Below are 27,952 nucleotides of genomic sequence, written 5' to 3'. Positions count from 1 at the left end.
ACAGTCTTGCAGGGTTTTGGCATAGTGATCCGGATCTGTTTCCACTCTTGGAGGCTCGTAGTTAACCATCTCCTCGGTCTCCTCAAAATAAGATGCCACATAAACATGGTGTCCTCCTCTTCCATAGTATTCTTCTCCTCCTTCTGGATCAAAGGGATCTTCGCCATGAGTCATAAATGTTCTGCCCTCTGGATCGAGAGCACTTCCATAGTAAACTTGCTCACCCTCTGGCTCGAGGATGTCGTCCAGATAACAGTCATCGTCATCGAGATTAGCGATAGCCTCGATCATTGGGCCTTCATAAGCTATCATAGCAACATTCTTGCCATTGTCTCGGTGTTGAGGATATGGTTGTTCTCGGATGTCTTGAGTCCCTCGCTTTTTGAACCTCAATTCGTCTGCCTCGACTTTATCTCTGAAGATTTTCCTGAGAGTCCAACACTTCTCTGTCGGATGTTTCAATGTACGATGGTAGACACAAAATTCAGGGCTCTCACGGTCCTTTTTTGATGGCATTTCTTCAACATAAGGCAATTTTAGCTCTCCGTCAGCCACCCATTCCTTAACTAGAGCTTTCACTTCCTCGATTCCACATGGATAAGAAACATTCCCCTTTTCACCATTATATTGCTTTCTTTTCTGGCCCCTATGACCTCCTCCTTGTGAATTTCGAGTATCCGGGGCAGAGGCAGCAGCAACGGTAGGTCCACGAGATGACTTGAAACTAGTCTTGTAACTGGCTTTAAATCCGGACTCCTGAGCCTGAGGGATGCTAATGTTCCGAGCTGCTTCTATTAATGCCGAGAAGGTGGGTAGCTTGTGGTTAACTAGAAACATTTTGTACCTGCTCAATGCCCCTTCTAGACAAATTTGAACCAGATAACTCTCCTCAACTGCTTCATGACAATCCACGGCCTTGTCCTGAAACCTTTTGACGTAGTCAAGGATGTCTTCACTTTCTTGTTGCTTCTCTTTACACAATGTAAGTGTGGTCACCTTCTCCGCCACTTGAAAGAACTTGGAGTGGAATTTGTTAACCATTTCCTCCCAACTTCGGACAGAGTTTGGGGCCAAATTAACATACCAACTATATGCTCGGTCGGTGAGGGACTTAGAGAATTCTCTCAGTCGGAGGACGTGGTTTGAACCATGAATACCTAGAGTCTCGATGAATCGCACAACATGTTCTCGGGCATTTCCTTGTTTGCCGTCGAACTTGATGAACTTCGGCACTGTATACCCCTCAGGGTATGGATAGCTCAGCATCTCAATGGGGTAAGGCGGCTTGACGTCTGGATCAGGCAAAGAGGGTAAGGTCCTCTTGCCCCGTTCAAGATCGAACATGGCCTGCACATCGGCGAGAGTGAGAAACTGTTGAGGGAGAGAGTTTGATGGTGGTATTCCCGGGACTTGGCTTATGTACCCGAAGACTGAGCTAGGGGCGTCTTGGCCATTCTGGTGCTGCGAATTCATCATTGGTGAGGACATTTGACGATACTGGCCATCAGCGCCTATAGACATGCCAGTTGGTGATGGGATATTGAATTGAGGCCCGTAAAGTCCACCGTACGGCGCCGCTATACCGGGTTGTGCTTGCAGATTTGTTGTTGGCACCAAAGGAGGCCCGCTTGGTGCTTGGGTAACATTTACTGGTGGCGTGACAAGATTATGTACGGGCAGAGCTCCCTTTTGCGCCATCACGCTCCTTATGTTTTCCTGGACACCAACAGTCGCCGGAGCACCATTCATTACACTAGAAACTCCCCTAGTCACCATCGGATCTTGGCTTGGCACGCCATGGAGCCCGGGTATGGGCAAACTGCCGCCGCCTACTGTGGTTTGAGCATGTGTTACTGTGGCCGTGTTGCCATGAGCCATAGGCTGATTGGGGCCTACTTCTCCTTGGATTTGATTTTGCGCTCCGGCGAGAATAACTCCACCACCAGTTTGATTCCCGTTTGGCGCCGGTGCAAAGTTAGAACTCATTACCAACATGGTGTGAGTGAGATTCTGAAGAGTGGTAAGAATCTCTTGCTGAGTATTCTGAAGTCCTTGAATGGCTTCAAGCAAAAGTGGTTGATCTGGAGTCATGGTTCTGTCATCACCACCATTAGAGGATCCTTGTTGGTGAACTTCATCTTCTCCCGCCATCCTTGTTGGAGTTGTGTGGATTCCAGATCTCGTTGAGACCATTAACCAATCCGCCTCCCCAGCAGAGTCGCCAAAATGTAGGAGAGGGTTCAAGAAAGGAGTTGGAAAATTCGAAGATCGAATTCTCTAGAATATGATGAGAGGCTTAGATTCTTCAATAATCTCAACTTAGGAACACAACAATAAAGGAGATGATGGAGATAAGAGATTGGGTGAAGAAGAAGGCAAAATGGCTAGAGAATAGAATAATGGCAAGGCTCTCCCATTGATCTCCCACTTTCACTCTCAAGGTTGATAATGGAGAAGGGAAATTAGTTCTTTCCCAAGAGTTAAAAATCTCCAAAATCCATCCCTTGTAAAGTTATGGGTGGGTGCTATTTATAGGCACCTCATGATGTAGGATGGAGCCCATGTGCAAGGCACATGGGGGATATTCTCTCTAACCACTTTGTCCGAGGAGGTGACCTCTCCGAGGAGGTGACTTCTCCGAGGATGAGAAAACCCCGAAGAGGAGATCACTCCCTCGGCGAACCCTTCTTCTTAGCCACACCTAACCAATGATCCCCAATCATCCCAAAGGGTCAGGGGTAGTCCCAGAGGACGTCCTGCCGCAAAATATTGCCGAGTCTCATGGACCCCCCGGGGTCGTGCCACCTCGACCCGGGTATAGGCTAGTTTAACCGAAGAGTGAATTTATCTCCACTCACCGTCCTCGGGATCGGGTCCTTTGTTCGAACTCCATTACGCCCATGGTTCTGGTGCGTAGATCCCGGAAAGCTCCGAGCCCGCAAGTGTTCTGGGACTCATTAACGGAGCGACTTCTAGATTGCGTCTGAATCCGTTCGAAGCCAAGTACTTCGGATCTCTAGATTCGTGGGTCCGAATCCTTTCGAGTCCGAGTGCCTCGGATCTCTAGGCTTGCTTAATACCCTTTCGAGTCCGGGCCCGAGTAAGTCTCTAGGTTCGTGGACCCGAACCCTTTCGAGGCTTACAGCGATTCAATCCGTTTGATGGCGATAAATCTGGGCCCACCGATTCTTGGACTTGCGATAAATTCGGGCCCACTAATCTTGGGCTATTGGGCCTAAATAATTTAGTGGGCTCAAATTAGCCCCTCTTACACCTTGAAAATGAAAGGATGAAAAGTCTACTGCAACATAATATAAAACATGTGAGGAAAAATAGAAGGTTGTATACCTCACAATGAGGACTAAAGCTAATGTATAAACAATATCATTGTGTACCTCACAATGGGATTCATTCTTTTCTATCCCAAAATAAAAAAATACATAGAGTAGCACAACAAACAAATCATTTTTCAGTCGATTATTAATAGAGAGAGAGAGAGAGTGAGTGTTTTAGTATATATAGAGTAGTAGTCTTTGTGGATACGACAACTCTGAATTCCATCGAACAAAAATAGATATTGAATGCAGGACTAAATAAGTACTATATGTATTATCCAAAAGCTAGCAAGCATAATCTTATATTGCTGATGGTAGCTATTTATATGTTGTCCAAAACGTGGAAGTTATTACATACTAAGGTTGTTTATATGTTATGCAAAAAGTGTAAGCTAACTATTAAGTTTTAGTGAAGTATATGGATATATAGATAGATATGTTAATATATATATATATATATATATATATCTAGATCTACTAATAGTATATTATATTACACAAGGGAATTTATACATCTTCTACTTGTCAGGCAGTCGTTTGCCCATGTTGAACTTGCATTTTTGGTGGGAGCGAGATGAAAGTAATATTCTTTTTCCTTTGAAGCCATGTTCATGTCAGCTATTTTCTGCATGCATTCCTACAATTGAAGAGTCTATGCATATTAAGGTGCCGTTTGGTAACACTTACGTTTTCAGTTTTCAGTTTATATTTATAAAAATTTAAAAAACTCAAATAAAAACTTGTTTGGTAAAATTTTTGATTTATAAATTAGTGGTCTCAGTTTATAAATTTGGCCAAAAAATAAAAATACAAAAAATGTGTTTTCGTTTTCAGTTTTGAGTTTTTTTTTTTACTACCCAACACTAGCCACCACCCGCCACCATTTTCTACCCACCGTTTTCCGCCGCCACCACCACCTACCCCCCACCACCACCTGCCACCACCACCTGCCACCACCACTCACCACCCGCCTGCCACCACCACCCACCACCCACCACCACCCATCCACTCGCCACCACCACCGCCACCGCCACCCACCACCCACTTGCCATCCACCCGCCACTACCATTCACCGCCCGCCACTACCACCCGCCATCTACTTGCCACCACCACTCACCACCCACTTGCCACCACCATCCACCACCTGCCACCACCAGCCACTTGTCACCCACTCGCCACCACCACCACCAACTCGCTACAACCTACCACCTGTCACCGTCACCCACTCACTCACCACCACCACCACCACCACGCGCCACCTACCTGCCACCACCCGCCATCCGCCACCCACCTGCCGCCGCCACCACCACCCACCACCCGCCACCCGCCACCCGCCACCAACACTACCACTTCCCACCCACTCGCTATCATCTACCACCTGCCACCGTCACCCACTCACCCATCACCACCATCACCACCACCACCCGCCACCTACCTGCCACCACCCACCACCACCCGCCATCCGCTACCCACCTGCCGCCACCACCCACCACCCGCCACCCGCCACCAACACTACCACCACCCACTCGTTATCACCCACCACCCGCCATCGTCACCCACCCACCCACCATCGACCCGCCATCCACCACCCACCCGCCTCCGCCACCACCACCACCACCCACTCGCTATCACCTGCCACCGTCACCCACCCACCCACCCACCTACCACCCGCCACCCGCCACCACCACCCGCCACCACTACCAACCACCTGCCACCACCACCACCACCACCACCCACTCACTACCACCTACTATCACTGTTACCCACCCACCCACCACCACCACCCACCCGCCACCACCACCAGCCCCCCACCACCCACCGTCAGCACTTTCCGCCGCCACTTGCCACCACTTGCCATTTTTCACACTTTTTTATATTTTTAAATTTTTTTAAACATCTTGTCAATTACCAAACGCGTTTGTAGTTTATATTTTTCTAAATATAAACAAAAAATAAACAAAAATCAGTTTATAAAATTTTTGTAAATATAAACTGAAAACGTAAACGTTACCAAACACACCTTAAATAATTGTTGACATGCTTTAATTTAAACCTTAATTTTAAATATTAAGGAGTTACTTGCCTTGAGGTTTAATTGGACCAATGCATCTGCCGAATGGACCACCAGCTTCTCTGCATGTGGTCCAAAAATAGCTGTTTGGAAGCTACCATTGTTGTCCTTGATTTGAACTCGGAGGATAGATCTGTAGGCAGTTAAGATGGATATAATAGGATGTAAGAGAATGTAATACAGGAAATTATCATGAAGCCAATAAGAGAATGTAAGAGAATGTAATTACATTTTAGTAAATGTACTTTAGTTGTAACAAATTATATGTTTTGTACCTGGTTGTTGCTGTAGATTGTTCTGTGTTGCATTCAATACAAGTAAATGAGGTGCCAATGTCCTCCATTGTACTGCAATTACATTTGTTACAAGCAACGTACCATGGACGTTGTGTTATTAGTTTTGCTGTTATTTTGCCTTTTATCCATATGTTGCCTTGTTTTTAAAGAGAGTAGTATGTGAATGTAAGTATGTATATATATATATATATCGATGTAATAGTCTTCAATTAAGAAAATGAATAAGAAGGTATATACTTCATGCGACGACAAATCGTTGATGGGTACAACTTCAAACGTTTCTGAAGATGAAGTTGGAGACAATAACAGAAACATGTGTTTTGAATTTGCAAGTTCTTCAATTTTTTATGGGTTGGCTATTTGCCTACATTAATGTAATGAAGAAGCTATTAGTACGAGTTAGATGTGAAGGCCTTAAAGTGAATATAATGTTTATGATTTATACCAATCATGTAACGATTGTATTTCAAGTATGTTGGCATTGAAGATGAATTTAGTTGTTGGAGTAGTTGATAAAGAGCATCATGTAATTGTAGTTTAAAGTGTAAGCATAATTTTATTCTTGTAGGTATTTGATAATGGAAAATATAGGACAATTATGTGGTATTTTCTGTTGGAGGAATGGGTATGTTAACTTACCATTGAATATAGTTACTCTGAGGTTTGTAGCAACAAATGTAGGCTTTTCAGTAATGATGGAGCTTATGTGTTCACATTCATTTGTGGTGAAGTCATCCCATGCTGAAAGCTTCATAGGTTGATTGCTGTTGATAGAGACATTTGAATGTGTGTTATTAATAAATTTATGTACTTGTTAATTTGAACTTCGAAATAGCTATTATGTTAATATAATATGTAGGATATCTATGGAAATTGGTAAGCAACTAACGATTGATCGATGAGAAAGATTTCTCTAACTTTAGCTGGTTGTCCATCGATTCGCTTTGTGATTGTTCTTGTCGGCAGAACATTGGTTGCAATAGTAGCAATATCTGTTGGGCATGTAACATAAATGTGAATGGTAGGTAATTAAAAGCGTAATTGTGCTACTATTAGTTGTGGTATGCATATGAATTTACCAAATTTGATATTTGTTGTAATGTAGTTGGATGCATCTGCTAGCAGGATGAAAAAGTATGTTTCTGATGCATTTGTTTCTTCTGTTGTTTCAGTTTCTTCAATTGATATCTGAGAGTTTAGCATAATTTGAATTGTGTTGTCAACGATTCTATTTCGAGGGTCAATGTATTTGACGATGCAATTTGAAAAATAGTATGTCTTGTATACATGGAGTAGGCCATCAAACATGGGGATGCTATCATCAAAACATGCAGCTTGAATTCGCCAGCCCTAATATGGCATAATATTAGTTATAATGAGTATTTGGGTTCTATATTTAGTGTGTGTGTGTATGTGAGATTTTTTTTTTCATTGCTAAAAGTAGGATAATGTAATATGTTATTAGTAGTGTATTGAATATACCTCACTGTCTGCTAGGATGAATTGTTGGATAGTAGTTGTCCCAAACTTGCTTGTACGAGGGGGCTGTTTTTGAATGACATGGAGTTTCGCTTTCCATTAGCGTGATTTGTTAGATAACTCACGAATCATTATAGCTTTCTCTTCCATTGTTCCTGCAAATGCAAACATGGGTATAAGTGAATCAGTGTGCATGTCTACATGGATGTGCTACATATTGTGATATATTCTTAATTTGATTGGTGTGTTATTGACTTTGGGTGCAAGTATATATGGATTTGTTTATGTTGGAGGACATGTTGCATTTAGTGTAGATTGTGAAATTCTTCTAGAGTTTGTTGATTTTACCTGTGATGTTTTTTTGATAAAATCTTTGTAGACAACACTTTGTGTCATGTTAGACATGTGTTTTGATTGCTTGGCTGGTTTTATGAGGACTTTTACAGCAGATGATTGTTGTGCTCTTGAAAGTGCGAGGTATAATTGTCCATGGGAGAACACAGGTTGTAGAAGGTAAATGCCAACTTGCTCTAAGGTTTGTCCTTGAGCCTTGTTGATGGTCATTGCAAAACAAGGTCGAACTGGAAATTGTTTGCGTTGAAATGGGAAAGGGTAGTTATCTGTTTTGGCTGGTTCAAGTGGAATCCTGGGGATCAAAACTGAGTTGCCCTGATAATGGCCAGTTGCCATTTCAGCGTGGATAACGTTAGGTTTTAGAGCTTTGCATATTAATTGCACACCATTGCACATTCCTGCAGTAAGGTCTATGTTTCTGAGAAGCATTATTGGGCAAGACTGTTTGAGTTGTAGTTGGTGGGGAGACATTCCATTAGGCATCAAACTGTGAAGGCATTCTTATGGGTAGTTTTCTTGTTTGTCATTTGTTGCTTTGTCAAAGCTAGTGTATGTGTATGAACTTCTTGGGAATTGGTTCATCAAGACTTTGTTGATTTCGTCTACGAATTCATTTTTAGGAGTCAAGATGGCTCGAGATGTCAAGTAATTTGATTTGAATGCATTTTCAGTGAAATCTGGATAGATGTGTTCAACCAATGTTAATATTGGATTTGAACCCTCTTTTGTGTTAATAGTCATGCATTCAGGTATTGTGATTAAGTCCTCATCTATGTTGTTGTAAGTTCCATTGCCGACGTCTAATAAGAAACTAGAAAATTGAGGATCATGTAATGCTCGCATGTTTTCTGTTAGACGAAGAATGTGAAGATGAGGCCAAAGTGTTGATTCAACCAAACTGTTGTTAATGCATTCCTCACGAGTGGATCGAGGGCTAATTGGAAGAACTTGTCGGAATTCACCACCAAACACTACAACTTTTCCAGTGAAGATGGTCTCATTTGAGCAAACATCACGTAACATTGCTTCAAAAGCTTCAATATTTTGTTTATTTGCCATAGGCACTTCATCCCAATTGATTAATTTTGTTTTTCGAATGAGTGTGGCAACTGCGTTTTGTTTCCCAACATTACAGCCAGTTGAACTGTTGATATCTAAAGGTATTTTGAAGCGAGAATGTGTAGTGCGACCGCCAGGTAGTTTAGCTGCAACTATTCCCGTGCTAGCTGTTGCTATAGCTATAGATCCTTCTGAGCGTATAGCAGCTAGCAATGCTTATTTCAAAAATTTTTTACCGGTACCTCCTGGGCCATCAACGAAAAATCCACCTCCTAAGTGTTGCTTTATGTGATGCATAATTAGATCGGAGGCAGCACGCTGTGCATTGTTTAGGAGGACTTTCATATGTATGTCTTCTTCTGAAATTGGGATTTGTAGTTCAGCCTCAATTTCCTTGGTAGGTTTGTTTCGTATGATGGAAGCTTTGTTGCATGCTGGGAGGTTGTAGTCTGTAATTTTCTTGCCCATTGATTCGATGAAACTTGCAATATGGTCAAGCGTGATGTTTTGTACTTGTTCTGCTGTGAGGTGTAGATTTTGTCTATGGTCTTCTGATAAAGCATCATAAAATTTCTCCCACAATGATCTTGGATTGTTAGGTTCGCAGAAAACTAATAGTGTTACAAACAGACACCTCAGCGCGAAAGGCATTTGGAAAACACTTGCTTCTGCAAGGCATTCTTCAGTAGCATTGTCTTTCTCAAGCAAGCATCGTTTTTCAGCAGCTTATCTGAATGAGGAGCATATTTTCCCATCTACAGTATGTAGGTTTATGAAACTTGTAGCTCCTCTTATGTGTGTTAGAAGTATATGTAGGAAGTATCGTTCTCCTTCAGTAGGGTTGGCCGATACAATCCTTCCAATTGTCCTACTTCTTTGACGTGGTTTCCAATATCAATCTTGAACATTCCAAACATAATGTTCAGGGAATTCAGAGTATAACCATTGCCTAGCAGATGTGTTTGCCTTGTTCATCGCAAAATATTCAGTGAGCATAGTTCTAGAAGTACGCCCAGATTGTAGAACACTTGGCAAATTATCTTCTTCCTTGAAATTTACAAGTTGCATGTTTGGCAAGTGTAAATGGAGAGCTAAAACTGCTGGGGAAATATCGTTAAGTGTGAATTTGTAAATACGCCATGCAGCTTCAGGTGGAGATATCCAACGAGCGGATTGGTATGCACTAATCTCATTAATAATTGAGCCATCATCATTGGCAATCAAATGGAAAGAAACACGATCATGCCCCTTGTATACATATTTGTACAAATATTTTACAACTTTGATTGTGGAACAGAGTTCAACATTTATGTGGCAATTGAACTTTGCAAATAAGTACGAGTTATAAGGGACAACCCATCTATTGTCTAGAAGGCTACCTCGAACATTCACACACTTGTCGTCGTTTCGACGCCTATAGATTGGGTAAGAGTTCTCACCACACTTGGTCACTTATGAGAATTCTCGAGGGTATTTGTCCTTGCATTCGCCTTTTTTGGTCATGCAAGGGTTTGTTGGCTTTAGTACACCACAAGGGCTATGCATCATATGCTTGACAACTGCCTTATACAAATGTGGGTTGTCATCTTTATTTGGTATCTCGGTAGAAATATATGTGTCATATTTTTCAGGGTGGATAATCTTTGCATGAGATTTCAAAACCAACTAGAAATGGATATGTGGAAGGCCACGTATTTGGTATTCAATCACATATGTGTAAGCTGCTACAAGGCCGAAGAGTTACTTTTTGACCAACTCATTCTTTAGTTCCATAATTTTGACACGGAATACACGAGCAATAAGATCTGGTCGATTTTGTGCTTATTCTGTTTCATGTAGCTCTGCTTTGATTTCAGGCCAAGAAAGGTTGCATGTCATTGTTAGGAATATGTCAGGCTTTCCATATCGTTGTACTAATGTCATAGCATCCAAATATCTTCGCTTCATATCTCGAGGGCCACCAATAAAGGATGCTGGAAGGACTATGCGTTTACCAATGTTTGATGCTCTTGTTTCACCACTTGTTACACTGTTGACTATTCCTTGATACAAGTCGGCACGAATAGTGTCTTGGTTAGCTCGTATGCAGTCTATCCGAGTGCTTTCAATTTTTATGTACATGTCGACAATAAATTGTTGTAGCAACCTTCCTGAAAATAATATTGTCGATATTTGTGAAGGCCTAATTTGTAGCAGATAGCAGTAGAATTGGTAACATGAAATTCCTGATGCATCACTCGTAATAACATGTGAAGCTGTGAGGAAAAAGGTAGTTAGAATGGATGTAGGTTGGTTTTGAACTTTTGGGTTTTTTTCCTCAATGAAACGATAATATAATTTCAATGAGTAGAGGATTTTTTACCTTCATTTTCTGAGGCTAAAAATTCTAATGTGTTCCCAGAAATGCCTGTGTTGTCTAGCAGAATATTTTTTCCTTTTCTTTTCACACTATGGTGCCATCCTGTTTCACCATAAGGAAATAATAGAGGGTATGGAAGAAGGTCATAGTAGCCAAGGTAATGCATAACTTGTTGGCTACCACTTGATTTTTTATGTACAAGAATGTCCCGAGTCTTATTGTTGGTGGACTCTTCTTCAACCCATATTGCTGCAACTTGTGAAGCTGACGGTGCATTGTAGGTTCTTTGATCTGGGCAATGATCTGTTCGGATGGCAATACTGCATTCCTCGTCAATCTCAACATCTTTTAAGCTGCGCAAGAATTTTGCATAGGGATTTTCTGACAAAATGCGCATTATTGACTTGATGATATCAGCATGCCATTGTGGTGCATTTTTCGAACGATGTTACAATTCATGCTTAATGTCATAGAAATAAAGTTGGAGGTATTTGGGTCTGCTGTCAGGTGGTTGTAAACTATTGATGTAGTGATAGATTTGACCTTGAGCTCGAAAAGTATATATGCCATTTTTCCTTGTTGCAACCTTGCTATCAAGTTTGACACCCATAGATGTGAAGGAGAATAAGTAATTGTATGTTTGAATATTTGCACGGAAATATTGACTGTCCTCATCTTTGGATGTCATTGGGCGATATAAGTCTTACGGTGGTTAGTTGTAAGCAAGTTGTATTTGACCCTGTGAACAGCATAATCCCTTACGCTCGTATGGAAAAAGTGTTACACCACAAAATCTACATGAAGATGTTGGAGGAAGACAAGAAGCGAAAGTTAGAGGAAAAGGCATCCTATTTACATTTCTCTGTGTTCGTGCACAGCCTACCAACAACAATAATTGTTAGTACTTCAAGCGTTAATAAAAATGTTATAGAATACATTAGAGGTCAAGTTTTCGGTTGTGGGAACATACGTTGACGCTTTTTGGTACAAGCTGTGGTTATCTTGTTATTAGATTGGTTCGCCTGATGGTTTAATGAATCGCTCGAATGGTCGTCATATGAAGGAAGCATTCCTAGAATTATGATAGTAAGTGGAATATACAAGTAGGGTGTATTTTGACAAATGGTAAATAGTGTTTACACATTAGTATAGAAATATGAAGTCGTAGAGTCATACGGATTGGGAAGTCATTCTATTCTGAAGAAGCTGCGATGCCACCAGTTGAGCAACTCTCATAGTAGAAATTTTCAGTTGGGGCCACAACAGTTGAAGGCACATCTATATAACATTTGAATTAAATGTTATGGATGAGGAAAAAATTGATACAACAGAGCTACGAAGATGTCAGGCTCTTTCTTGCGAAGGCTAGTCAGACAATAGGTTTGTAGGTTTGGTAACCCTATTACATCTGATAACACGTTGCATACCTTTATCATTTTCAATCATTTTATTTCGTAATTGTTGCTCTTTTGCTTGTTGATGATTTTCCCTTCACTGTTGTAATATTTGTTGCTTGCGTTCACTTATTAGTCTTGAACGGTATGCGCGTTGACGTTGGCGATTTTGTTCACGTTTACGAGCTGGTAAATATCGATTGGTTAATTATGAACATATTGGTGACGCAAACTATGTCGATGTAGTTATCTAGCATACCTTCTTGTTCTTCAAATAGGCTTTCTCGAGTTCTGACTAAATGGTTATTCATATTGTTTGAGCTAAAATCTCAAGTACGCCTACATTTAATTATCAAATGTGTAGCATACATTTACAATAAATCAATAATGAATTTTTTTAGCTAGTAACAATTACAAGCTAAACGAAGAAGTACAATTTCAATTGAAGAAATAAATGCATGTTTAACAAGAGCTAATCAAAGGGTTATATGTTAATTCTACCATGTCAACTTATTAAATGTTTAACCAGTAATATAGAATCAACTTGTGTTGAATGTTTGGGGTGATATTAATGACGTTTTTTTTTGGTGTTTTCATTTTTTGAGAGTTCTCTATGTTTTTATAGCTATTTGAAGTTGAGAATATGAATGTTGCTAAACATCCCAATCGATGACATGATTTCCATCTCTTCTAGTGTAGATCAAAATAGTAGAGTATATCTCAATTTCTCGAAGCCCCCTTTGTGTTATTTCTACATTTCTTGTTAGTGAAAACGTAGAATATGTATTAGATGTAGGGATTGCGCTATAGTTTTCAATTTGTCTATCCCTTCAATATAAATATTTTTTAAAATATTGTTCTATCCTCGTTTCAATGAATGTATTGAGCATGTCTTAATATGAGACAATGGGAGTCTTACAAAGTGAGTCTGAATTTGTAATTTCTTCTGACGACTCGAACTTGCTAATTGTGATTTTCATTAATTATGTCTTAATTTATAATTGAACTAACTGGCTAGTAATTTAATTTGTGCATATCTATTGAAATTGGAAAATTACCTATTAAGGTTACAACTTTGAAACTAAAATCGACAATCTGGGAATTTTTAGAGCAATTTGGGAGATTTAATTGGAAATTGATTCAGTTTATTGAAATTGACTGTGATTGAATTGAGCCTTAATTGAAACTATTAATTATGTTCCTACATGTTAATTATGTGATTGAAAGTGTTATTGATTGTTATGATATTTATTGACTTGTATTGTTTGAACAAATAGGTTAGAATGAAAATTAAATCTGTCTGATTCGCTAATTTTAAGAAGTTAGAATTAAATCATTGGCTAGGATTTAGAGCCTAATTTACATTAGTATAATTGAGATCATTTAATGTAGAGGATTAATTTATTTGGGTAGAAATGAATGTTTCTTTTTTTAATTATTTATTTATTTTTGGGCATTAAAAAATACATAAGAACAAAAATGGTTGCGCATGTAGTTAGTTTTTTGGCATTTCATGCCCCATTCAAAAATCGAAAACATAAAGAAGAAAAGAAAGCCATTAAATAAATCAATAATAGGGAAACTGTATCATATATTCGTTGAAAATATAAAACAAATAAATAAAGAAAATGGAAATCCAAAAAACGAAAGTCACTGAAGCTTTCAAAATGAAAACCAGAAACATATGAATCATCTAAAAGGAAATTTTCTTTCCTAGAGCACAAATAATGAACCTAAGGAATCTAGTCAGGTATCTAGCAAGCAAATAATTCAGCAAGGAAAAAAATTGTCCTCTGTTGCTATAAGAATGTTGTTACTTCATGTACGTACTTGAATAGATACCCAAAATTTAAATTTCTCAAAAGTGGTCTCTCTCTTATGGAAGTAAAATCTTATTGCTAACTAAAGTTAGTTTTTTGTTTCTTTGATATCTTAGCTGTCGGGAAAGTTAGATGATTCTTTTATAAATTACTCTGGTTGGTAGAAAAAAACCACTGTAAATTTTTTTTATATGATTCTTTTAAAGAAAAACCAAGTTTTCATTAAATGAAGAATAAATAAAATTTTACATTAGATTTCCAACCAATTTTTTTACCACTTAAATTTCTTAACATTATCAAAACATAAAGAGTTGGACACATCTTATAAATAATAGAGTTAATTATCTAAGGTTCATATTTACAAATATTATAGTGTTATTTTGCCATATTTTGTTGTTGTCCAACTTTTTTCATCCAACTTATCTAAGCAAGCACTATAATTTTTTTATATATGATTCTTTTAAAGGAAAACCTATTTGTTGATCACATAAATTTCATAACATTATCAAATTAGTTAAGTTCATAAAAAGGCTGTAGATATACAGTGAGAGACACAAATATAATAAATATTTGAAATTGTGTTTGATTGTAGTTATATTTAGATAAATTGAAGAGAATGGATTTACCCTATTAGCTTGACCTGCAGTTTTATAATTTCAACAATTGTGTTTTGAATTTTAACTAATGTTCTCTCCATTTGTATCTGGGGAACCCTTTTTTAGTTGCAAATTTTTGGATTTGGTTTAAGATTTGGGGAACCTTTCTTTACAACTGATTTGGTTTAAGATTTGGGGAATCTTCTTTCATTTAATATCTTTGGGTCTAGAAATAATTTGAAGTTGCTCAAATAATAATGGTAAATTAAGTTATACTTTTGTTTTTAATATAGCTAAAAAACTTTAGGGGTTTTTAAACAATGGGAGTATTACAAAGTGAGTGTGAATTTATAATCTCTTTAGGAATCCTAAATAATTTGAAGACCAATGTGAATTTTATACCATTCATTGATTTAAATGGCTATGCGTGAAGCTATTTTTTTGGCATTTTATATCTCATTCAAAAATTAAAAACATAAAGAAGAAAAGAAAGCCATTAAAGACAAAGAAAGTTTGCAGACCCATCCAATTTTCTAAGTTTCAAATCCAAATCAAAGCAGTAGAAATGTATCATATATTCCTTGAAAATATAAAACAAATAAATAAGAAAATGGAAATCCAAAAAACGCAAGGCATTGAAGCTTCCAAAATCAAAAAACAAAAACATATGAAGCTTCTAAAATGATATTTTCATTCCTAGAGCACAAATAATGAAGCAAACGAATCTATTTAGGTATTTGGCAAGGAAATAATTCAGCAGGGGGAAAAATTGTCCTCTTTTGATATAAGAATGTTGTTACTTCATCTACATACTTAAATAGATACCCAGAATTTAAAATTCTCAAGAGTGCTCTCCTTTGTTCGCTCATAGACGCACATTTGCCAAAAACCATTAATCAAAAGTGAAGATTCAAGATTAATCTTTAATTCTTATTGTTTTTATGTAAGTAGTTCTTGTTGTCTATATATTATTCTTCGTTGCATCAAAAGTGCAGATTGAAAATGAAACTCTAATTCCTATGAAATTAAATCTTATTGCTAAGCAAACTTAGAATTTTTATTTCTTTGATGTCTTAGCTGTTGGGAAAGTTAGATGATTCTTTTATAAATTAGTCTGGTTAGTTCATTTTTAAAATTTTTTATATATGATTCTTTTAAAGGAAAACCAAGTTTTCATTAAATTAAAAATAATAAAAATTTTGCATCAGATTTCCAACCCATTTTTTCACCACTTAAATTTCATAACATGATCAAAACATAAAGAGTTGGACACATCTTATAAATAATAGAGCTAATTATCTAAGGGTCATATTTACAAATATTATAGAGTTATTTTTCAATATTCTATTGTTGTCCAACTTATTGTCATCTAATATATATATATATGTATATTGTTAGGTTTTTATTCTTGGCAACCCCGTTTGACAAAACTCCTTTCAGTTGTACTTATTTTCGTACTTTTTATTTCAGTGAGGCTATGAGTTTTTAGATGCGAATCCAACCCGAATTGTGCCTTGCAGAGAAGTTTGTGATGTTAATGCTTTCAAGATTGCCACTTCGCTGATTATGACGGGGATCGAGCTGCCTGGTCAGCTTGCGGGGGTCCAGGGAGCAGTGTCCCTTGGCGGGTCCGGGGCAGCGCCCCCGAAGCAAAATGCGAAATTGCATTCAAAGTTGCATGTCCGCCCTTGCTCGCTCGAGCGAAGGCTGCGTTTGCATAAAAATCGGAAAGAGTTTATTTATCGCTCGAGCGAAGGTTTTGTGGCTCGAGCGAAGCCACTTATGGAAAACACGCGTTTTTGGTTCCTCGCTCGAGCGAGCATCGCGATTCAGATTTCTATAAGTACGTGATTCAGTCAGATTTTAGGATTACTTCTCCAGATCTTCTTCTTGGGTTCTAGGGTTTATATCTGGGGATATTTTGCTAGTTTTCTTTGATGTTTTGATCGAGTATTCAACTCATGGTTTAAAGAGTATACATCGAAGGATTATTTGTTTGTTCTACACAAAAGAGAGAGTTGTTCTTCGGTGGATTCTGAGGAATTCGAGCCTGAAGCTTTGGTGGATTCCGGAGTGGCTTATCGTCAAGACAATTCCGAAGTGAAGACGGGGTTGGAAGAGGCACATAGAGGTTGGTTAAATTCGGGCGTGGATTCGCTAGGCAATTGAGAGTATACCTGTGTAATTCCTTTATATCTTCTTAGTGGATTGTTTTGTGGCTGTTGCCCGTGGTTTTTTTATCACAATTGGAGGTGTCCAATTGTGGTTTTTTCACGTAAAATCATTGTGTCGATTTGTCTTGATTGTTTGATTGGTATTGTTATATACTGTTTAAAATTGATACATAATCACAAATCAACATCTAGGGAATTTCTAGATTTTTCAATTGGTATCAGAGCGGGTAGTTCTATTTTTTTTTAAAAAAAATATATCGTTTAGAACGAGATCTTGTTTGATTGGTAATAATGGATTCAATTCACGAGGGAAATTCTATTGTTCGACCACCCCTACTTGACGGATCTAATTATTCTTTTTGGAAAGCTCGGATGAGATCATTTTTGAAATCTATAGATAAAAAAGTTTGGCAATCTGTCATGAATGGGTGGACCGAACCAATAATTACCGTTGATGGAGTAATTTTTCCCAAACCAATTGATAAATGGGACACAATTGATTACCAAAATAGTAGCTGGAATAGTAAAGCTATCAATTTTCTCTTTTGCGCTGCCACACCTGAAGAGTTTAGTCGAATTTTCAATTGTGAAGTCGCAAAAGAGGCTTGGGATATCTTACAAACTATTCATGAGGGCACTCCTTCTATTAAACACTCAAAACTTCAACGGCTCACGTCTAGTTTCGAAAACCTTTCAATGAAAGATAGTGAGACCTTTGATGATTTTTATGCGAAGTTAAGTGACATTGTAAATTTCAGTTTCAATTTAGGTTGAAAAATACCATAATCCAAAGTTGTGGGAAAAATTCTGAGATCCTTGCCCGATTGGTTCTAACCAAAAGTTACGGCTATTGAGGAGGCTCAAGATGTTGACAACCTCAAGCTGGATCAGTTGGTTGGAAATCTTAAAACTTATGAGGCACATAGGAATTTCAAAAAGAAACAAAAAGATACTATTGCTTTTAGTAGTGCTCATAGAGTTGGAGAGAATTCTGATGAGGATTTTGAGATAGATTCCAAGATTACGGCTGCTTTTGTTAACATTGGGTCTCAACAAATTTGTTCTGACAAGAGTGGCATTGGCTTTGGTGATAACAAAGAGCAAAAACAGAGTGCATCTACATCTCATGATATAAGAACTCAAGGAAAGGGAGAACAAAAAATTCAACATAAGGATGAACTTCTCAAACTTCCTAGAGTTTGTAAGGTAAAAGAAAAGAAGGTACACCCTGTACACCCTATTTTTATTTGTCATCATTATGGTATGCATGATCATATACGCCCTTATTGTTATAAGTTGCATGGGAGAGTGTCTCATAGAGATGGAAGAAATTCCAACATCTCGTAGGGTAGGAGACCCTTCATTAGTAGTAAAGAGGTTAAAGGTTTTATTAGACCTCGTTATTTTGATCAGCTTGAGACCAAACAGGGAGCGAGTTTGCTTTTGCCTGGACCTAGGAATAGGAAGTTGGAAATCACGTCGAGATGGGTTCCTATTGCAGAGGAAAGGAACCACAACGTCAAGACACCATCCATGAACTGCCATTCTCACAACTTTGTTCATATTAAAGCAGTTTGGGTGAGAAAACTTGACTTGTGTTAATTTGTTTTGTCGTTTTAGTTTTTTGGGTTTCTGTGTGTTTTTTTTGTCATTACATGTGTGCTTGTTCATTTTTTTTGTCTTGCTTTTTTTTTTTTAGAAAAAAAAAAATCCCAAAAAGATTTTCTTAGTATGGTTTTGCAAGCTTGAAATTTTTGAGTGGTCCTTGGTGCATATTGGAATTGATGAGAATATCCATTACATGTTAATATATGTGTGCTTTCTGTGGTCATTACTCATTTTGGAGTGTGAGTTTTTTGATTAGTATGTCTCATTCTGTACACACTCTTGGATTAGCAAATTTTTGAGTCTTTCGCCTTAGTGATTATTTTTTCTCTATGGACTTCTGTCATTGATCTTTTGCGTTTCTAGAGAAATTGACCTATACTAGCATATCATGGGTGATGTTGTGTCTCTTAACCATCTTCCATCTTTTTGCATCTCCACGGCTTTCCCCTCTATTCTTTGTAGTCCAGCCATGAGGAAAAGGCTACCTTAGAGTCACCAACCAGGCCATCCTTATTATATCCATGCTTCTCTGGTTCGGTTTCCATACTCTTGAGCGTGTCAGCCGCCAATGAGTGTGCAAAAGAATAAGAATAAGAAAAAGAAAAAGAAAAAGAAAAAGAAAAAGAAAAAGGAAATATGCAAAAGAAATGAGAAAAAAAAAATGTGCAAAAGAAAAAAAAAGGTATTCATTGATGGAGGGGGAGCCTCCGCCTTTACTTACCAAATACCCCTTGATTCCTAGTGGTTTGACTTTTCTTTGTTGTCTTAGATTCTCTTGTCGGAGGTCTAACTTTCAGATCACTACTAGGATTGAATCTAGTGTTTGTCGAACTCCAAGAGTCACACACACACTTTTCTCATGGGATCTATGCTTTTCACACAATGCATCACTTTCTTTTATGAGGAATCTTCTAGAAGCTGTGCATATTGTGTTTTCAAGTAATTGTGGTTCTTGGATAATCTTGTGTGTTTTAAGGTACAAATCTGAGATTTCTTGCTTGCTCCACCATATTATTTTTGTTGTTTTTCTTCTTGTTCATTGTTTTTAGTGAAGGGGAGTTTGGTTTATCATTATAAGAGTTTGTTAGCATGAACACTTTGATTTGTTTGGTAAGGGAGATTGGCTATAGTTGTTTTGCATGTTGCTATGCACTGTTTGCTAATTATTTCCTTCTTGCATGTTCCTGGTATTTACATCATCATATCATTGCTTGTGTGGTTTATGATCTTGCTTTTGTTGTTTGAGAGTTATTTTTCATGAGTCTTAGTTTTCATTTATTCATGTTTTCCATCTCATGCTTCAAGATAATCTTGTCATATGTTTATTGCTTTTTCCTATACTCTTGTGGGACTAATAGTTGTTTTGGAGATTGTGGCATTAATAATTGTTTTGCAGATCATGACCTTGAGAAAGAAGTTGGCTTTTGTTGGCTGTAATGGGTTGGGGTGATTAGGATTTGATTTGTTAGGTGTATTTTGTCACGGCATTGCTAAAGGGGGAGATTGTTAGGTTTTTACTCTTGGCAACCCCGTTTGACAAAACTCCTTTCAGTTGTACTTATTTTCGCACTTTTTATTTTAGTGAGGCTATGAGTTTTTAGATGCGAATCGAACCCGAATTGTGCCTTGCAGAGAAGTTTGTAATGTTAATGCTTTCAAGATTGCCACTTCGCTGATTATGACGGAGATCGAGCTGCCTGGTCAGCTTGCGGGGGTCCAGGGGGTAGCGTCCCTTGGCGGGTCTGGGGCAGCGCCACGGCGGGGTCGAGGGGCAGTGCCCTTGAAGCAAAATGCGAAATTGCATTCAAAGTTGCATGTCCGCCCTTGCTCGCTCGAGCGAAGGAGTGCTCGCTCGAGCGAAGGCTGCGTTTGCATAAAAACCTGAAAGAGTTTATTTCTCGCTCGAGCGAAGGTTTCATGGCTCGAGCGAAGCCACTTATGGAAAACATGCGTTTTTGATTCCTCGCTCGAGCAAGAGAGTCTTCGCTCGAGCGAGCATCGCAATTCAGATTTCTATAAGTATGTGATTCAGTGAGATTTTAGGATTACTTCTCCAGATCTTCTTCTTGGGTTCTAGGATTTATATCTGGGGATATTTTGCTAGTTTTCTTTGATGTTTTGATTGAGTATTCAACTCATGGTTTAAAGAGTATACATCAAAGGATTATTTGTTTGTTCTACACAAAAGAGAGAGTTGTTCTTCGGTGGATTCTGAGGAATTCGATCCTGAAGCTTTGGTGGATTTTGGAGTGGCTCATCATCAAGACAATTTCGAGGTGAAGACGGGGTTGGAAGAGGCACATAGAGGTTGGTTCAATTCGGGCGTGGATTCACTAGGTAATTGAGAGTATACCTGTGTAATTCCTTTATATCTTCTTAGTGGATTGTTTGTGGCTGTTGCCCGTGGTTTTTTTATCACAATTGGAGGTGTCCAATTGTGATTTTTCTACGTAAAATCGTTGTGTTGATTTGTCTTGATTGTTTAACTGGGATTGTTATGTACTGTTTAAAATTGATACATAATCACAAATCAACATCTATAGAATTTCTAGATTTTTTATATATATAATTAGATATTTATAATTATATCTTGATGAATTTGGACCTAAGTTGACAATGTGAATCGCAATGGTAAGCGAAACGTGAAATGTTGAAAAGAAAACAATAGGATCTGATGCAATATGATTATAGCATACAAAATTAAAAAAAGAAAAATTACTTAATGTAATTGATAAAGTAGTAAGAGAGTAAGTATCAGTATTTAATTGTGACACATTTGATCTTAAATTTTAAATCTTATTTTAAATAAGAATAATTGAAGATATTACTGCTTAATTTCAAGAGTAAAGTCGTCAATTTGATAAAATATAAATTAATTTGAAAAAATTAAATGTCAAAAATATTTTTGAATTTTTAAAAATTATTTCTACCCACCAAAGATAATTATGTAAAATTGATAAACCTTTTACATATTTGTTTATTTATTTTTACCAAATTAACTTTTATTATGTATTTGGATAATGATCATGTAGTGATTGGTTTTTTTTTTTTTTTTTTTTTTTTTTTTTTTTTAAATGTTTTTTGATGGTTATCATGTAATAGATTGGTATATTTATTGTTAACAGATAATTTTGGATGATTATCATATAATGAATAGTTATTAGGCTTTTAATGTGTAATCGATATATTGAACATATAAAACGTTTTAGCTTTGGATTTTTTGATTTAATGGATTGATTTAATAATGATATCAAAAGTGTCGTCATATTTGACTTTTCAAAAAATAGGAATTAATTTAATGAAAATAAAAACAACCACTCATTACATGATTATCATCCGAACATATTAAAAATTAATTTTTTTAAAAATAAATAAATAAATATGTATAAGATTTATCAATTTGATACAATTTTATCTTTGGTGGGTATAAGTAATTTTTAAAAATTAAAAAAATAATTTTTTGATATGTATTTTTGTCAAACTATTTTATATTTTATCAAATTGATCACTTTACCCTTAAAATTGAATAATGGATTTTTAATTGTCCTTATTTGAAACAAGATTCAAAATTAAAGGTCAATTGTGTTACAATTGAAAAGTCATGGACCAAATTAACACAAGTTCCAAACTATTGAGACCGTCAATGTAATTCGCCTTAAGTTAGTTAAGTTATGAGGATTGTGAATTCAGATTATTATGAATTAAATTTACTTATAAGGTATTTAATTTGAATGTGTAAACTATTGTGCAGGCTCCATGTTCTGTAGTTCACATGCATCTTAATTAATAGACAGTGCAGTTTCTTAATGTCTCTATATTTGAGGAACACGCACATGCGTATACAATAAAGAAAACCTAAAGAGTTGTTTATGGATTGCTTTATTTTATCAGCCTTAAATTTTTTTATTGCTAAAGACAAAGTTAAGCTCCTAAATTAGTGCGGTGCACTTCATGCAATTTTGTTGAATCGCATGTATACCACATTACCAACGCCGCGTACTAACCAGTTTGATAGTGCTTTTGGTTTTCCTTTTTATTTTTGGTGCTTGGAAACAAAAATTATAAATAAATAAAAAAACACTGTACAGTTAAGAGAGTCTTTGAAAGTTGACTGACTTGAACATCAAGTTGTTTTTCATCAAAACTATAGCTCCATCCTTATATTTTCCTCATCAAAACATAAACAGCTGGACAGTTGGACAATTTAAATTTCATAATGTGGGGATGTATTTTCTGAATACCAACACGTGGCATGGTGACGCCGACGTGTCAGCCGAGGTGCCACGTGTCCTGGTAGTTAAGCCGAGATGATCTCGGAGTTGCCGAGGTTATCCCCGAAGATATCGGAATCCGAGATAAGCAGATAAGGGACAAGAGTCCTAAGGCAAAGAGGGGACTTAACCAAGATAAGGATAAAGCTCTTAGGGAGTTTTATCTTTATCTCTTATAGAGTCCAGAGTAAGCAGTAAACTGGAGTTCATAGAAGTCATACTTCTAGAGGGACTTGGATTGAGTATATTATAAAAGAGAGGCACCCCCGTGGGTCTAAGGTATGTAATTTATGTTTTGAGTATTCAGTTTAGCACTTGATTATCTTTGAGAGATATACTGACTTGATCGTCGAAGTGCCCCCGGGTGGAAGAACCACCGCCGGAGCTTTTTCTGTTACAGGTTGCTAAAGCCATCTATTCTGCCTGTGCTCTCCAGCTGATCACTAAACGGGCAATGTGGTCAGATTTTCACCCACACAATTAGGAAGAACCACCGCCGGAGCTTTTTCTGTTACAGGTTGCTAAAGCCATCTATTCTGCCTGTGCTCTCCAGCTGATCACTAAACGGGCAGTGTGGTCAGATTTTCACCCACACAATTTGGCGCCGTCTGTGGGAACGAAGGAAGAATAGATGGCCAGTAACGGACAATAGGAAAAAACTGGGGATGACGCTCCCACTGGGAGTGGCAGACCAATTGATCTTGACATCGAAGGAGACAACCACAATACAGAAGCCCGTGACCAGGGTCACAGAGAGAACGACGTCACCCCAGAAGGCGACACGTCAAAAAAGACAAACCAAGGAAAGTACTACAATGAAGATAACCTCCAGGTATGGAGGGACAGGTGCCTACGGAGGGATGAGGAAGTAAAAGAACTGGCGAACAAGTTGGCGGACCTCCAGTCAGTCGTCAACTTCATGATGTAGAGTAATGTTATGCAGCCACCATACCCGCTGCAAGATACGCCAATGCCAGCAACCAACACCCAGAAGGGTGGAAGAAAAACAATCCCCGAGGTCCCTCAGCATACCAGGAGCGGAAGGCATTCTCACCGGCCTTCCAGGGAAGTCGGATGGGAAAAACCGAGGCAAGAAGAGTCCCGAAGGACGCACCACATGAAGAATCCAGACCCCAAAGAACATCGACATGTTCAGGGGCAAGTACTCCACTTACACAACCCATGAAGAAAGATCCAAACAGACCCACCACGAGGCCGAAAGTAGTGTACCAAAAAGACTAAAATCCAAAGACAGCCGAGCTCCAGGGAGGAGCAAAGAAGACCTAAGGGACTACCTCAAAAGGAGGCAGCAGAATGCAGAAGCCGAGGTAAACTCCCCAGTAAAACTGAAGACAGCCTTCTCGGTGGAACTGGACAAATTCGAACCGCCCAAGAGATTCAGTATGCCGAGGTTTCAAATCTATGATGGTAAGTCAGATCCAAACTTTCATGTTGGGCTATACCTAAATTCAATGGCATTATATAGCGGGAACGAGCCGTTGCTCTGCAAAGTATTCCCCTCATCCTTTGGGGAAATTGCATCTGATTGGTTCCATAAGTTACCAAAAGGAAGCATAAAGACATGGGAAGGCTTGGCCGAGATGTTTGTGGCTAGGTTCGTGACCAACAAACTGCAACCCCTGAGGGTTGATGCTTTGATGGCTCTAAGAATCACCCAAGGAAGAAGGCCTTAGGGCCTATGCGAAGAGGTACTACGAGGTGTTCAACCGAATACCCGAATGCAACCAGGAAGTAGCAGTCGTGTCTTTCAAGAACGGCCTGAAAGATGACTGCCCACTACGGAAGTCTTTGGCAAAAACATTACCAAAAAGCATGGAAGAACTCATGGCAAGAATTGAGAAATACGCCAGGGCCGAAGAAGATACATCGGGAAACAAAGAGGTGAAACAAGAAAAGGGAAACGGCTCGCCAAAGCGAGGCCGAGTCAACAATGGGCCGGCCAAACAAGAAATAGAGTTGAGAAACAAACAGGCGGTAACAATGGTATTCCGGATCCCAATCCATAAAGTCTTAGATCGGATTCGAAATCAACCTTATTTCAGGGCTCCGGCAAGAGCACCGGGGGAAGGAATGTTGGTAGACGTTGTGCCTACCACAATGAAGAAGGGCATCCAACTCAAGGTTGCAGAGCCTTAAAAGCACACTTGGAAGACCTGGTAAGACAAGGCCTTTTGAGGGATCTGGTCGATGAGGCCAGAACAAGGGAAGAACAGGCAAGGCTGCCACAAGCACCAGCAGCACCCCCACCCCCAGCATAACTACCACAAGCAGGAGGACCAAGGGTGGTTAATGTGATCCATTCAAGGGTCAACGAAAACGAAGTCAGAGGGGAGACCCAGAGGGTAAGACATTTACAGCATGTCTACCAAATCGGGGAAAAAAGACATCGGCCAGAAGAATGCCAAGGGCCGATCATAGCCTTTACCGAAGCCGACCTGGAATTGGTCCAACATCCGCATAATGATGCCTTGGTAGTATCCCTCCAGGTTGGGGAATACCAAGTGAAACGCATCTTAATAGATCAAGGCAGCTCTTGTGACATCATGTACGTCAGATGTTACAAGGAGCTGGGCCTTCACCCTGATGACTTAGAACAATCCAGCGGCCCGATGGTCGGCTTTAACGGAACGCCGACGTGGCCACTGGGCGCAACAAGCTTGGAAGTACAAGCCGGCACTAAGAAGGTCAAGACGGAATTTCTGGTAATTGACACACCCTTACCATACAACATCATCTTGGGAAGGCCGTGGTTGCATGCAATGGGGGCAGTTCCCTCAACGTTGCATCAACTACTTCGGTTCCCAACAGAGCATGGGATTGAAGAGATCAGAGGAGATCAACTGCAGGCAAAAAATTGCTCCATGGCGGCAATGAAGACCACCTGCAGCATACGAGAACCAGGGAAAGTCGAAATCGAAGATGGAGCCATAGAAGTCTTGGAAGATGTCGGCAAAGAACCAGTCGAGAAAAGCGAAGAGGCGCTAAAGAAAATCCTCGTCCAGGAGGGCGACGAAGAACGATTTTTTCTTCTTGGCTCAGGCTTAGCTAGAGAAGAAGAGAAAGAACTGGAAGAATTTTTAAGGGCAAACATAGAGGTGTTCGCCTGGACACCTTATGAAATGCCTGGCATTGACCCTGAGGTCACTTGCCACAGTCTGAATGTCGACAGATCGGCAAAACCTGTGATTCAACGAGCCAGAAGGCCGACGTTGATGCACGTCGAAGCAGTAGAGGAAGAGGTAGACAGACTCCTTGAAGCCAGGGCCATCCGAGAAGTTCAGTACCCAACATGGCTGTCCAACACAGTAGTAGTAAAAAAGAAGAATGGCAAGTGGAAGGTTTGCGTAGACTTTACCAGCCTCAACAAAGCTTGCCCCAAAGACAGCTTTCCTCTACCCAAAATCGACCAACTGGTAGACGCCACTTCGGGACATGAAAGGATGAGTTTTTTAGATGCATACAGAGGGTACCACCAGATTGCTATGTACCCTCCAGATGAGGAGAAGACCGCGTTCATCACCCCGAAAGGCCTATACTGTTACAAGGTAATGCCTTTTGGGCTGAAAAATGCAGGAGCAACCTGTCAGAGGTTAGTGACAAAAATGTTTAGACACCTGATTGGCAAAACAGTAGAAGTTTACATCGATGACATGGTCGTAAAGACCAAGGAATCAAAAGGTCATCTTGCCGACCTAAAAGAGGTCTTTGACATACTCAAAAAATATCGGCTCCGACTCAACGCCTCGAAGTGTGCCTTTGGAGTTGGGTCAGGTAAATTTCTAGGATATCTGGTAACAAGAAAGGGCATTGAGGCCAGCCCAGACCAAATCAAGGCCATCCTGGAACTACAGAGTCCAACATCGGCAAAGCAAGTTCAACTGCTTACTGGAAGGGCCGCAGCCCTAAACAGATTCATCAGCAGAAGCTCAGACAAGTGCAGACCCTTCTTTAACCTGGTGAAAAAAGCCACAGACTTCCTATGGACAGAGGAATGTGAAGCTGCCTTAGCCGACCTAAAAAAGTACTTGACCACAACCCCGGTCCTTTCTAACCCAGTTCCAAGGGAGGAATTGTTTTTGTACTTAGCAGTCTCTGAACACGCAGTCAGTGCAGTGCTAATCTGAGAGGAAAAAGGGGAGCAGAAGGCTGTCTATTATGTAAGTAAGACTTTGGCTGACGCAGAAACAAGATACCTACCACTGGAAAAATTAATGCTAGCCTTGGTAATGGCTTCAAAGAAATTGAGCCATTACTTTCAGGCACACAAGATTGTGGTCCTAACAGAGCACCCACTGAAGTCCTTGTTGCATCAAGGAGACTTAACAGGAAGGATAGCAAAATGGGCAGTAACACTGGGCCAGTTTGACCTAGAATTTAGGCCGAGAACAGCCATAAAGGGCCAAGTGTTGGCCGACTTCGTCGCAGAACTCACACCTGAAGCCATCGCACATCGGGCTCCGCCGAGCCAAGATGAGCATTGTCCCAATAAGCAAAAGGAATCCCAGCCGAAAAAGCAAGAGAAGGAGAAGCTCAGACCCTGTAGCATCTACATTGGGGATTCATTCAGACTATTCGTCGACGGCAGTTCAAACCGCCAGGGAGCAGGGGCAGGAGTACTGCTGATATCTCCAGATGGAGAAATAGTAGAACAGTCCATCCGTCTGGGGTTCAAAGCCTCCAACAATGAAGCAGAATATGAAGCATTAATTGCAGGGCTAAAGCTAGCAGCAGCAGCGGAGGCAGACGAGGTAATTGTTTTTTGTGATTCACAACTCATTGTTAACCAGTCAACAGGAGAATTTGCAGCCAGAGACGAAAGAATGTCGGCATATGCAAAGGAAGTCATCCGACTGGCAGCCCTATTTCAGAACTGCAGATTACTCCAAGTTAGCCGAGATGAAAACACCCACGCCGACGCGTTGGCTAACCTGGCCAGTTCAATTCAAACTGGAAAAACAAGGACAATTATGATCGACTACATGTCGGCCCCGAGCATAGATAAACAGAGCACCGAACAAGAAGCAATGTGCGTGGGCTTAGGACCAAGCTGGATGGATGCAATCATTGCATTCCTAAAAGAGGGGAGGCTGCCAGAAGACCATAAAGAAGCACATA

The 27,952-nt window shown here is 39.4% G+C and overlaps 1 protein-coding gene across 1 annotated transcript; it reads right to left on the bottom strand.

Moving 5' to 3' along the window:
- Positions 1–8,036: 8,036 nt before the first annotated feature.
- On the bottom strand, positions 8,037–9,245 carry LOC114257722 (uncharacterized). Its single transcript, XM_082907987.1, has 2 exons — positions 8,831–9,245; positions 8,037–8,785 (listed from the first exon to the last, which is right to left on the bottom strand). Exons 1-2 carry the CDS (start codon positions 9,243–9,245, stop codon positions 8,037–8,039), a joined length of 1,164 nt encoding a protein of 387 aa, XP_082764113.1.
- Between the last annotated feature and the right edge of the window lie 18,707 nt (positions 9,246–27,952).

The sequence above is a fragment of the Camellia sinensis genome, chromosome 2 (assembly GCF_055761805.1).
Source record: "Camellia sinensis isolate YWXY chromosome 2, ASM5576180v1, whole genome shotgun sequence".
Taxonomy (NCBI): domain Eukaryota; kingdom Viridiplantae; phylum Streptophyta; class Magnoliopsida; order Ericales; family Theaceae; genus Camellia; species Camellia sinensis.
Note: the sequence above shows the minus strand (reverse complement) of the source record. Positions and strands in the feature narration are given on the sequence as shown.

Excerpts from the sequence above, each read along its gene's own strand:
- LOC114257722 (XM_082907987.1), bottom strand. The coding sequence starts at position 9,245 with ATGCCTTTCGCGCTGAGGTGTCTGTTTGTAACACTATTAGTTTTCTGC. Across the intron at positions 8,786-8,830 it reads TGATGGCCCAGGAGGTACCG|AAGGATCTATAGCTATAGCA; the intron begins GTAAAAAATTTT and ends CTATACGCTCAG.